Source organism: Hordeum vulgare, chromosome 7H, assembly GCF_904849725.1.
Source record: "Hordeum vulgare subsp. vulgare chromosome 7H, MorexV3_pseudomolecules_assembly, whole genome shotgun sequence".
NCBI lineage: Eukaryota > Viridiplantae > Streptophyta > Magnoliopsida > Poales > Poaceae > Hordeum > Hordeum vulgare.
The window spans coordinates 203694561-203706573 of NC_058524.1; the positions used below are offsets into that span (position 1 = coordinate 203694561).

General features: G+C 41.1%; 2 protein-coding genes across 3 annotated transcripts; one reads left to right on the top strand and one right to left on the bottom strand.

Moving 5' to 3' along the window:
* Positions 1 to 1379: 1379 nt before the first annotated feature.
* Positions 1380 to 6915, top strand: LOC123406965 (sulfite oxidase). Its single transcript, XM_045099982.1, has 12 exons — positions 1380 to 1572; positions 3180 to 3295; positions 3406 to 3468; positions 3552 to 3588; positions 3702 to 3783; positions 4264 to 4382; positions 4459 to 4554; positions 5125 to 5235; positions 5312 to 5413; positions 6122 to 6169; positions 6283 to 6498; positions 6592 to 6915. Exons 1-12 carry the CDS (start codon positions 1498 to 1500, stop codon positions 6718 to 6720), a joined length of 1194 nt encoding a protein of 397 aa, XP_044955917.1. The 5' UTR covers positions 1380 to 1497; the 3' UTR covers positions 6721 to 6915.
* A 400-nt stretch (positions 6916 to 7315) lies between these two features.
* LOC123406966 lies at positions 7316 to 8922 on the bottom strand. 2 transcript variants are annotated; one of them, XM_045099983.1, is made up of 5 exons: positions 8670 to 8922; positions 8369 to 8539; positions 8004 to 8084; positions 7639 to 7777; positions 7316 to 7521 (listed from the first exon to the last, which is right to left on the bottom strand). In XM_045099983.1, exons 1-5 carry the CDS (start codon positions 8868 to 8870, stop codon positions 7448 to 7450), a joined length of 666 nt encoding a protein of 221 aa, XP_044955918.1. In that variant the 5' UTR covers positions 8871 to 8922; the 3' UTR covers positions 7316 to 7447. The 2 variants fall into 2 exon arrangements, with proteins under 2 accessions (XP_044955918.1, XP_044955919.1); XM_045099984.1 differs by having other exon boundaries at positions 7643 to 7777; positions 8670 to 8905.
* Positions 8923 to 12013: the final 3091 nt, after the last annotated feature.

Genomic DNA, 12013 nt, shown 5'->3' on the forward strand with positions numbered 1-12013 from the left:
AGGATAAGGCACATCACAGCTCAAGCAACTACCAGGTATGCTAGGTTGCAAGGTTTGGCTATTTACTGTGACAAGGTTAAGTCATGCAAAGGAAGTGGGTTCAACTATCGTGGCAAAAGCAGTTGAAGCATTTGATCCTAATGCAATAAATAGGTGCAGGAGCAAGAACATGGGAGTTATCGGAATGATCAAAGGGGTTGCTTGCCTTGTTGCTCAGAGGAGGAACGATATCCGTCAGACGGATATTCGGTGGAATCCGGGGGTGCGGAGCCTACCGAAAAGAATGGCAACATTCAATAACAATCATATGCACTCAAAATGATGCATGAGCATGGCATGAGAATGCAAGGTGATAAGTTATTGTTTTCAACATGTAATAGGTTTAGAGTTGATTTGAACCACATTCGAATAGCAATTCAAACGGGGTATTCTCGGATACCGGTTTAATTGATTCGACCTGATGCTCAGATCAACTTGATGTTAACATGCATGAAATGTCATGTTATGGTACTGGTTTGTAATTAGGGCAGTGTGTGATCATTGCATATATAATGAAATTTGAATATTTTTGCAAATTCCATTTATAAAGTGATTAAAAGAATTGAATTATTTCTTATTCCACAATTTAGGGTTTTGTAACTTTTTTAAACATGGTTGAAAATAGTATAATCAGAATCCTTGAATTTTTCTGATACTTTTTCATATATAAATTATTTTCATTGGAGTTACAGATTAATTTCTATGATTTTTACAAATTTTAGCAATTTTCTGAATTAGTTTTATACTGGAAATTCTATTTATTGCCTCAGGCTGACGTCAGCAGGTCAGCCGACCTGTTCAGATCAAACCTGACAGGGGGCCCACTGGTCAGCCTCTCTGGGACTAACCTATGCTTGATTATCAAAAACAACTAGAGTTCTCTGCAAAAGCATAACATTTTTCTATCTCATTCGAAAATGGACCACACGCTGATGAACAGAAAAAGCAGGGTTATCGACAGGATAATGAGTCACTTAAATTTGTACTGTCGGTTGATTGCCAAAAACATCAGCAGATTTTCTGTAAAGAAAAAGATGAACGGGCTGATGTCGGACTAGAATATGCATGCCCCGTTGCAGCGCATGGCTTATTGCTAGTTTAAATAATCACAATAAATTCTCACTTTTTTTAAATGGAAAAAGGAGAATGGAATGAAGCTAAGCCAGAACCGCTCGCCTCGTATAGAACGAAACATTGTAAAAACGCTGCGGTTTTGTTACAACGAAATGAAACCAGGTGCAGAACCCCCTTTTTCCAGAGACGAGAGGGCCCGCATGTCATGGCACAGTGAGTGTTTAGGCCATCGAGCGGCGGCTTTGCACTTCCCGACTCACCACACACCCACAATCATCGGGGTCATCGTCACCCAAATTTTGCGACAACAAAATACACACTACTCCCGTGCGTGCCTGCCAAAAAAACCACGGCCAGTGACCAAACGAAGACGAAGGAAGGGAGATGCCGGGGCTCACGGCACCGTCGGACTACGCGGAGGAGCCGCCGCGGCACCCGGACCTCAGGATCAACTCCAAGGTTGGTTCGCCCGACCTCCTTCGTACCTGCTGTTCGGTCGCGCGGGTGGGCTTGGCATGTCGCGGCGCGGGCGGCGGCATCGGCTGCGGATTCGCGGCCTGGGGCTGCTGGATTTGTGCGCCGCCGCATCGGGGCGGCGGGGATCGCGGGCGGCGCCGTTTATGCCGTGGCGCGTCCGGCTGCCGATATGAGCCGTGAGCAATCGGGCATCCGTGTTTAGGCTCGGAATTTTAGTCTAGTGGTGAATAGGTGCGCGTCCGACTGCTGGTGCCAAGGCGTGCGATCGGGGTTCCCGCTCCAGTTCTGGTTTGGGAGATGCAGTCCTCGTTCCAGTACACTCCAACAGGGCTTCCAGCCTGCTGCTATGTGTAGTTAGCATCTATAGAAGCTATTCCTGGTTTTCTCACAAGTTGTAGGACCGATGTGATCTGATTCCTCTAGGAGATTTGTTCGAAGAACTTGACCGCTGACTCGAAACACACAAACTCGAACTTCCTCCGTTGAAATGGTCTCTATTCATATGTATGAAAAATATTTATGTGGCCCCTATTACGAAATTGGAGGGTCTAGAGTACAGCGATTTCTCTTTTGCTAGGCCCATCACTGAAAGGCCTACTTTCTTATGATTACGAGGTTTATTCGAAGAGGAGGTCACATCCTGTAACCACAACATTTCTCCCTTTTCTTCTACCCCAGGCTGTGCAACATTTTGAAATTGGGAAATTGCAACAGGAGTAGGTGATATTAGAGAACAATTAGCAGATTTGGATTTGCGAATTATTATAGAGAATTCCTTAGTTGAATGGAGGGAATTAGAAGGCGAGGGGTATAGCGGAGATGAATGTGAGGATAGAAAAGACAAATAAGAAAAGTTTTTTAGACGCATGCAATTGGTGAAACATATTGTTCAAACAAATGTAGAACCATATTATGTGACATGTCTGTGAATTAATTACGACATTCTATAGGAGTACTAGTTCGTGCAGCAGTAACTTTTCCTTTATATTGATGGAAAATTAGGATAAGTAAGCATTTGTGATTTGTCCATGTCTTTTGTATTAACTAGATGATGCCCCGCGCGTTGCTGCGGGACGTTGCTAAAAGAATGTGTAAATAGTTGCTAAGAAAATCTATAAATAATGGAAAGCAAACGTAAGCTTAAAAACAATAAAAGCGCATAAAAAGAGAGTGAAAATATAGTTAAAAAATGTAATTTCTAACAAAATATGGAGGATAAACTCTAATGCAAAAAACTACTTATGACCAATATGCATGAATCGATGACGTGGCACCATTGAATGTGTGGAGTAATGCAAAAAAATGTTATTTATGTCTTGCATGCCTACTTGCTTATGTGTCATGGTTGCATGGTTAGGAAAATTAGGTAGTGGGTTGTAGCTATTTAGGAATAGAAGATTTGGACGGACTAGGTTGATGCATTCTCAGTTTGTCTTGGAACCCATTCCTACGCTTCGTCGTAAGTCATTGCTTATAGAAACAATACCTGATTCCTAGAAAGGACAAGAAATAGAGGAGTCCTATTTAGCACGTTCGCTTTACTTGAATCTTATAGCACTGACCTGGCGGGGTTGTCTGTTTTTCTGCAGGAGCCATTTAATGCCGAGCCTCATCGATCTGCGTTAGTTTCATCTTATATCACCCCAGTGGATTTCTTCTACAAGAGGAATCATGGACCAATTCCAAAAGTTGATGATATCTCAAGGTTTTCATTTATTTTAGAAATAACTACTCATATCTACGTATCATTATAATTTCTATTACAAACCCTTAAATGAAGGACCAACCCTTATATTTTTATATGACCTTCAACAGATACAGTGTTTCCATCAGTGGCCTCGTGAATAAGCATATCCAGCTGTCCATGGATGACATTAGGTAATGCTCTTCTTAATATCTTATCATGCACCCTCAAATACTTCTTATCTTTTCAGTAAATAATCAACACAAATTTCACTCAGGATGCTTCCGAAGTACAATGTCACTGCAACATTACAGGTTTGTGACCAGTCCCTTCTATGCTTTTCTTATCTTTCTAATTTCTATGGTGGCTAACGTATGAGTATTGCTAGTGAATAGTGATCTAACAGTATGATTTTTTTATATAAAAGTGTGCAGGCAATAAGAGAACTGCAATGAGTAAGGTACGGAAAGTGAGAGGTGTTGGATGGGACATATCTGCTCTTGGAAATGGTAAGAGGTGCATTGTGGTAATCTGAATTTTCTGAATGTAAGGAATGCATTTTAGTTTTATTATAAAAATGCAATCTGATGTACCCATATTTCTGAATGCTGACACCCAGAACAATATGCACTTTATGAGATCAGGGCATGCTGCCATTACCGCATGAACATATTTAGCTTACCACAAGAATTGTATAGGGATAACAATAGTACAAGTGGAGGGAGTTTACATGTATTTTGAGCCTTTTTACTTGCCCTAGAGTTAGGTTTCTGCTATAAGTCTCAGTGCTTTCATAGACTGTTTCTGTGTACCTTTGTTTCATCTACGTAATTGAGAAGAATACCCTGCTTGATTATTATATGGTACATAAAAAACTAAATGGGCCTGAATCGCCCTAAATAAATATTCTTGTATAAATTGGATATGATTTTATTCTCTTGTAGTTTGGTTATTCTACAATGTTTTTACATTTACACTAATCATTCCAGCAACTTGGGGAGGAGCAAAATTATCTGATGTCCTTGAACTAGTTGGAATACATAAACTCAGTTCAGTCACATCTTTGGGAGGCAAACACGTTGAGTTTGTCAGTGTTGACAGGTGTAAAGTGAGTATGTCTGTATTTATTGATCAGCAGCAATCCTTGTAGCCTACCTCATTAATCTTGAGACTTTATATTTCAGGAGGAGAAAGGTGGCCCCTATAAGGCATCAATTCCACTAAAGCAGGCAACAGATCCTGATGCTGATGTGTTACTCGCATATGAAATGAATGGAGAGGTGACCGGGCATTAATTTTTTTTTCTCCTTTAATAGTTGAAAGCTGAACTGATTTAACGTTCCTTCTGGGGTTTAGACTATTTTTCAAAATCAATTATCACAAATATTTTTATCCTAGTTTTTGCTTGCTCATTCTCACTTTTTTATACATGCATTTGTTTCTTTGAAGCTGATTTTCTGTTAGCACTTCATAATTATCAAACGATATGTTTCTAAGTTTCTTTGAAGCTGATTTTGATAAAATAGAGTGATAGTTTGACATATTGTGGTACCATAATACGTATAAGTTTTTCTTAGAACATAATAGCATATTATGCATATATATGTGTTTACTTTCTTATGCAGAGTGTTTATGAAAACAACACCTGAAGCTTATTGTGCATTGGCTTTCATGTTGCACTTTATCTGTCTAGCACTGCTACACGAGATTGTGAATTATCAAATGTTTACTTGTCAGTTGTTCTTTGTTCAGATTTAGATGCAACCTTATTATCTGGCTAAATATTCTGCTGTTATGGCTCCTGTGTTGCAACGTTCCGTATTTCACCTGTCGTGATTTACCATTTATAGACTATCAATCGTGACCATGGATATCCACTCCGTGTTGTTGTACCTGGTGTTATAGGCGCACGCTCTGTAAAATGGCTTGACAGCATCAAAATAATCAAGGAAGAATGCCAGGTTTACTGAAATCTTAAGTGCAGTACCTCTTCAGTATAATATCTGGGAATAAACACTAATTGCTGTTCTCAACCAGGGTTTCTTTATGCAAAAAGATTACAAGATGTTCCCACCTACCGTAGATTGGGACAATATTAATTGGTCGACTAGAAGACCACAAATGGATTTCCCTGTGCAGGTATAATGTACTGGCAATTCTTCACTTATAAGTAATCGCAGTTGGTAAATTGTGTAGTTATACTCAGACCCCACTGCTCGATGTTACTCCCTCTGTTCACAAATATAAGGATATTTCAATATGGACTACATACGGACTAAAATGAGTGAACAAACACAATAAAACATGCCTATATTCAGAAAAAAATAGAACATCTTATATTTGTGAATGGAGGGAGCATTAAACATCTTTTTCTGTGTCAACTAGTACAATGGAATTAATACACCGCAGTTATGATTCTTTTTATACTGTGCCCTGTGCACAGAAAAGTTGACTTGTCTCATATCCATTTACTATGGACAAGAATGGCAGATACTGGTCTGGAGGCTGTTTGCATATTTCTTCCTTGTGATTATCTGCCATCTTAAAATGAATCCACCTTGGATGCAAGAATCTTCTAAATGGGTTCCAAATTTACGGAACAGAATGCCGTGTCCTGACTTAGATGTGGCCTTTTATGATTAGTGAATCTGGTATTCTGGTAGATGTTAATTTACCACGAGTTTGTTCTGTTTATGTGTTGGTTTATTTATTGCAGATGCACCTATGAATCATTGAAGCACTTAGTTCTCATAGAACCTTTTTTCTTTTTGCTTGTGTGTTGTTAATGAAGTCAAGTTAGGTTTTGAGGTATTTTATCTTAATTATTTTTTGGATTTGATCAAGCAGTCTGCTATTTGCACCCTGGAAGATGTGGATGTTATCAAGGAAGGAAAGGTTAGCATTACTTCCATGATTGAAAGGGATGTGTACGCTGAGGCTGCACCTTGTGTGGGTAGCATCAGTAGATTCTGATGAGTTGTACACCTTCGTTTGCATGCTCTATGCAGGCTAGAATTGCTGGTTATGCAGTCTCAGGTGGCGGCCGCGGCATTGAGAGAGTAGATATATCTGTTGATGGGGGTAAAACATGGGTTGAGGCTCATAGATATCAGAAAAGCAATGTGCCATACGTCTCTGATGGAGCTCAAAGCGACAAGTGGGCATGGGTTCTCTTCGAGGCTACATTGGACATACCACCAAATGCCGAGATATTAGCTAAGGCGGTAAGTTAAATGCATCGCTGGTGCATTACTGTTTCACTATTTTGTTGCTTACTAGATTAATAAGTCTGAAAAAATGCGCCTTGTGGACAACAGGTGGACTCGGCCGCAAACATCCAACCCGAAAAAGTGGAGGACATATGGAACCTGAGAGGAATCCTCAACACATCTTGGCATCGGATCAAAATACAAAATTCATCCTGCGTATCTAGATCCAAAATGTGAAGCAAGTATGTTGATGTGCCTAGAACAATCAGCACGCTGGTCCATGATATCTCCAAATAATAAGCTACTGCAGCTTAATTTCTGCGATTTCCATATAGACCATGTCATGGAACTGTGTTGATTTATACAAGTGTTATAAATAACTGCTTGTGTTGGTTGATCTGATATGAGGAAATTGTCGTGCCTCATGTGTTACGAATGTGTCTTTCAGCAAAGTACTTTAAGAGTGTCTCACCATTGAGGATGAACCACAATTTTTGGGCATGACAGCAGGCGTGTTAATTGCTTAGTGGTCCTATTTCTTCAATTGGGTTGTTTTACAGCATGCCCGCTATGCTTATTGCCTGTGTTGCCATCAACTCTGGGGATAATTCTTGTCTGATAAAGAACACAATAATTCCAGTCGTAAAGACGTGATCTGCCCCTCGTCTATGCAAAGGCTCATGCGTGCAGCTACAGTGGCACTGGAAGTACCAATGATTTAGTAAAAAAAATACCCCCTCCATCTCATAATATAAGAACATTTTTTATACTAGTGTAGTGTCAAAAAGGCTCTTATATTATGGGACAGAGGGGAAAAGATACTACCAGTGAATTTACATATGCTTACCTATAAATGCTAAAGCTCTCCCTGTAAGGACATTATTCGTCCTACACATGTGCCTCGCCATAAATGTTACACATCAACGATCTTACTATCATGTAAATAATGCTGATGAAAAATGCCCTAAAAAGAGGAAGCAGAATCATCCTTTCCTAAGTGCTTCTTGCTGCTTCTCCATGCCCCCTGTTGGTATTGCCCTGCAAAAGATGGTTAGAAACAATTGATATTACTCACTGCAAGTCTGCAAAAAACGTTGAATTGCGAAACGGAAAATATATCAGCCAACGCTCTACATTTGTGTAAAGAATCATTACTCACAGCGCTTGACACTTCGCCCCTGATTGGGTATATATCCTTGAGCATTTTGTCCAAAGAATCCTTAGCTAACGGGAGCTTCCATTCTTTCTCTCCTGATTCAGAAGAGAACTTTGCTGATGATGTACCACAGTGAGGCTGCACGGAAGATGATGTTCCATACTAATTACACCTTTCATCCAATATATCTTGATTGTACCCCCAAAACTACTGAAATGGTTCTCCTAATGGAGAGCATCACAGACCAATCAATGAACTCCTCTCACAAACAGAAGGATAATAAGCATCTTACAAATCAAGTAACTTCCAGCAAAATGGCAAGGCATTTATGCAAAAGCACATGATAGCAATTGTTTGAACTAACCTGTGTAGTAGCTGGTTGCTCTGACACGTCTTGATTTTCACTCAAATGGCCTTTTGTTATTTCCGAATTCGCCGCGGATGCCTACAAAATAACGCATCACACTAAACTGAAACCACAGAAGATTCAGACAATAACAATCAGATTTTGTGTTGACATTACTATACAGACATTAACAAAAGGATAAAGCTAAGAACATGCTAACTATTGACCAGTACTGAACAGCTTGAGGCTCTGATACTTGTGAAATTAAATGACTACAGAAACTTTCAGAACAACTTATGATAACTACAATTGGATTAATTGCGTAGTTTTCAGATTACATCATTTCAATGCAGCCCCTCGTCGCTGCTCCGCCCTATTATTACCTGTTCCTTCGAGGTGTCCTCTCGCCACTCGGGCTGAAACTTCTGCAGGAGCAAAGTGAGCAGCCTCTGCAGCTCGGGCGGCACCGCCTGGGGGAAAAGCTTCGGAATCTCCTCCTTCGCGATGTTGTCATGGACGCACCTGCGGGTCAGTATCCTGAGGCACACCAAGAGCTGCAACAGAGAGAAGTACAGGCGTTGAGCACAGGGCCAAGCTGCCTTTGCGTAAATGCCTCGCACCCGGCGCAAGCGGCGGCGCGGAAGGGGACGAGGGAGCAGAGATGAGAAGCGGGTAGGTACGCACGGGGTCGAGCTCGGAGTCGGAGGGGAGCTGGAGGATGTCGCGGACGATGGCGCGGTCGGCGGCATCGAGGCCGGTGCGGCGGGTGCGCCAAAGGGCCTGCAGGATGTACTCTACCGAGTCCTTGGAGCGCGCGCGGGCCAGCAGCGGGAGGTGCTCGTGCCCCCACAGCGCCGCCGCCGCCGATGACGTCCCGTGCTCCATCGCCGGCCGTGTTATGCCGCCGCGCGTGCCCCGCTATGGGCTATGGGCTATGGGCAGACAGAAGACAGGACTGCGTAGCAGCAGAGAAGGAATGTCGATTGCTAGCGGGCTGAAAGTAGTCCATGGACCTTAACTGAAGAGCTCGGAGATCACTAAGAAGGGCCATTTCGCGCACCAGGCCCATCCACTAGCAGAATGGCTGGTTCATCGAAATCACTAGAAATAACAAGTTTGTCTCAAAAAACTAAAAACTAAAAATAACTAGTACCCCTCTCCCTTTCTCAAAAGAAAAGAAAAAGGAAACTAGTACCCTCTCCCCTAAAAAATGCATAATCTATACCTACTAATAAAAGAAATAGCTATTCTTAATCCGGCATGCTGTTTTGCACAAACACCCTTAAGATTTTAGCCAATAAAGCCATGGTCCTGTTTTTAATTAAAAACGATTCCATGGCATTTTACATAAAGCCTTACAAAATTTAAAATAATGAACCAGCAATCCTAGACAAAAATAGATGTGAGAAGTGGGGTTGGAACTACATGTGGGCATGGGCAGCCCGACCCGACCCAACCCAGCCCGAAAATCCCGGACCAGGCCAGGCCTGATCGTGCCATCGGGTCGGGCTCGGGCCTGAAGAGTAAGCCCAAAGAGCAGACCGGGCCGGGCTCGGGCTTGCAAAATGTATTTTTTTAAGCCTAGATCGGGTCGGGCCTATGGGGCTTTACCGGGCTTTGCATGTTCGGGCCGGGTTCGGGCCCGATTTGTTAGGCCTGATGGCCGGGCCGGGCCGGGCTCGGGCATGAGTTTTCCCTTTCGGGCTTTTTTAAAGCCCGGCCTGGCCCGGACTATGCCCAGGTTTAGTTCGAACTAGCCACCATTCGATTCAATCCCTTGGGGCGACCAACTGCACTAGGTTGTGTGAGTGATAGTGCAAAAGATTTGCTCTATAAATAACATGACCTGTCAGCATCTTATAATTCCATGTTTATTATGAAGAGTTCAAATCTAGCTTAATTGGATACAAGAGTTCAAGTCCTACTTAGAGATGACAACAATTTGTCATGCAAATACATTTTAATCTTCACCTAATTCTAACACAATCTCAAGTCTTTGTTTCAATGATTAAGCAAAGTCACTTTGTACGTCATTTCGTGTAAGCTACTTTTCTTACAATTAAGCTGCTTGGAGGAAAAGCACGCAGACCGCGTTCATTCTGATTCATGCATGCATGTACATTAATAGACAAAATAAATGATGTCAACAAAAGATTCTTTTTATTTTAAAACTTCAAAATACTTTATAGCTTAAACCACCGCTCTGATTAAAAAAATATTTTCACATAAAAGATTCATCGTGACGAGGCCTTTTAAACTAGATCCCATGTTGGCATATTTCGATGACTTTTTTTCGGGCAAAAAGTTAACATGTGTGTGCTACACAAGTTATCATGTGAGTTGAGGTAAGTTATCATGTTGACTACACATAACTTGCGGGAGAATAAAAATGATTCCTCCATCATTCTTTTTTGCATGCACATGCACGCATGCCTAGAGGAGGAAAATTGATGGCCCGTGATGCATATATTACCGTGCTATTTGCATAGAAGTAATCGAGTATGTTTCAAAAACTTTTTATTCGGGTCTAAATTTACCGTGGTGTTTGTACCTAAGTTATCAGGTCTGCGATGTGTGAGTTGCCATGCTTTTCCCACAAAAGTTACCATGGGGCTTGGGGGTTATATTTCACCAAGAGCCTTCCCCCACCCATCACCATCGTCGCCGAAGTTACCAGAACTGGGGTACATAAGTTATCAGCTTTGCGATGTGTGAGTTATCATCATATTCACGCAAAAAGTTACCGATGTATATTTCACCAACAGCCCCCACTCCTCACCACCGTCGCCAAAGTTACCAGGATTGTGGTACATAAGTTATTAGGTCTGCGATGTGTGAGTTATCTTGCTATTCACACAAAAAGTTACCGGAGGTATATTTCATCAACCAACCCCACCTGATCACTAAATTTACCAAGACTGGGGTACATTAGTAATAGGTCTATGATGTGTGAGTTACCGTGCTATTCATATAAAAGTTACCGGGCGTATATTTCATCACCCCTCCCTCGTGAAAAGTACCAGGACTGAGGTGCATAAGTTATCAGGTCTCCGATATGTGAGTTACCATGTCATTCACACAAAATTTACCGAAGGATGCTTGATCACCACCCTCCACACACACCAAAGTTATCAAGACCAGGGTACGTAAATTATCAGGTCTCTGATGTGTGAGTTATCAGGGTGTTTATATGTAAGTTACCAGGTCCGTGCATTAATCACCATGTTATTCACACAACATTATTGAGAGATGTTTCAATAAAAAAAACCATGTCAAAATAAGCACGGTGCTTGTACGTGGGTTATCAAGTATGTTGTGCATGTATTATATGCTATGTACGTGGGTTATCAACAATATGTCTTGTTTCCAAGATTTCGTGGCGATGATTTTTCTTTTGTGATTTTTTTTAATTAGAGCGACGGTTTGAGCTACATATCAATTATGAATCTTCAAATTGAAAAAAATATAGAATGTCATCAGTTTTGTCCTCTAATGCATGCATGCATGTGCATATGAAAAAAGGTTGGAGGATTTCTTTTTTCATGTATCCTTAACTTTAGTGCAACCACGATGATAACTTATGTAGCACAAATGTGATAACTTAGATATCCGAGAGATGGTAACTTTTGAAGATAAAAAAAGTCGTCAGAACATATCAATATGGAATCTAGTTTTGAAGGTCTCGTCGAGACGATTTTTTTATGTGAAAACGGATTTTGAATCTAAGCAATGGTTTGAGCTACAAAACATTTTGAAGTTTAAATTTTGTTGGAATCTTTGATGACATCATCATTTTTGTCTCTATATGCATGAATGCACACTTAAGATCAATTAAAAATCCACTTTTTCATCTACTACCGAAACATCCCATGCAACCCTCGTTATTGGATTGAAAATAAACGTCATTGGACGAGTGTGGATTTGTTGCTAAATACCGGAATTATGAAAAATAGCAATCTCCTAAAAACAATGTTTACATGAACTACAGTAGGCATAAGGTATTCCTAGCCACAGTTGCCTACCAACAC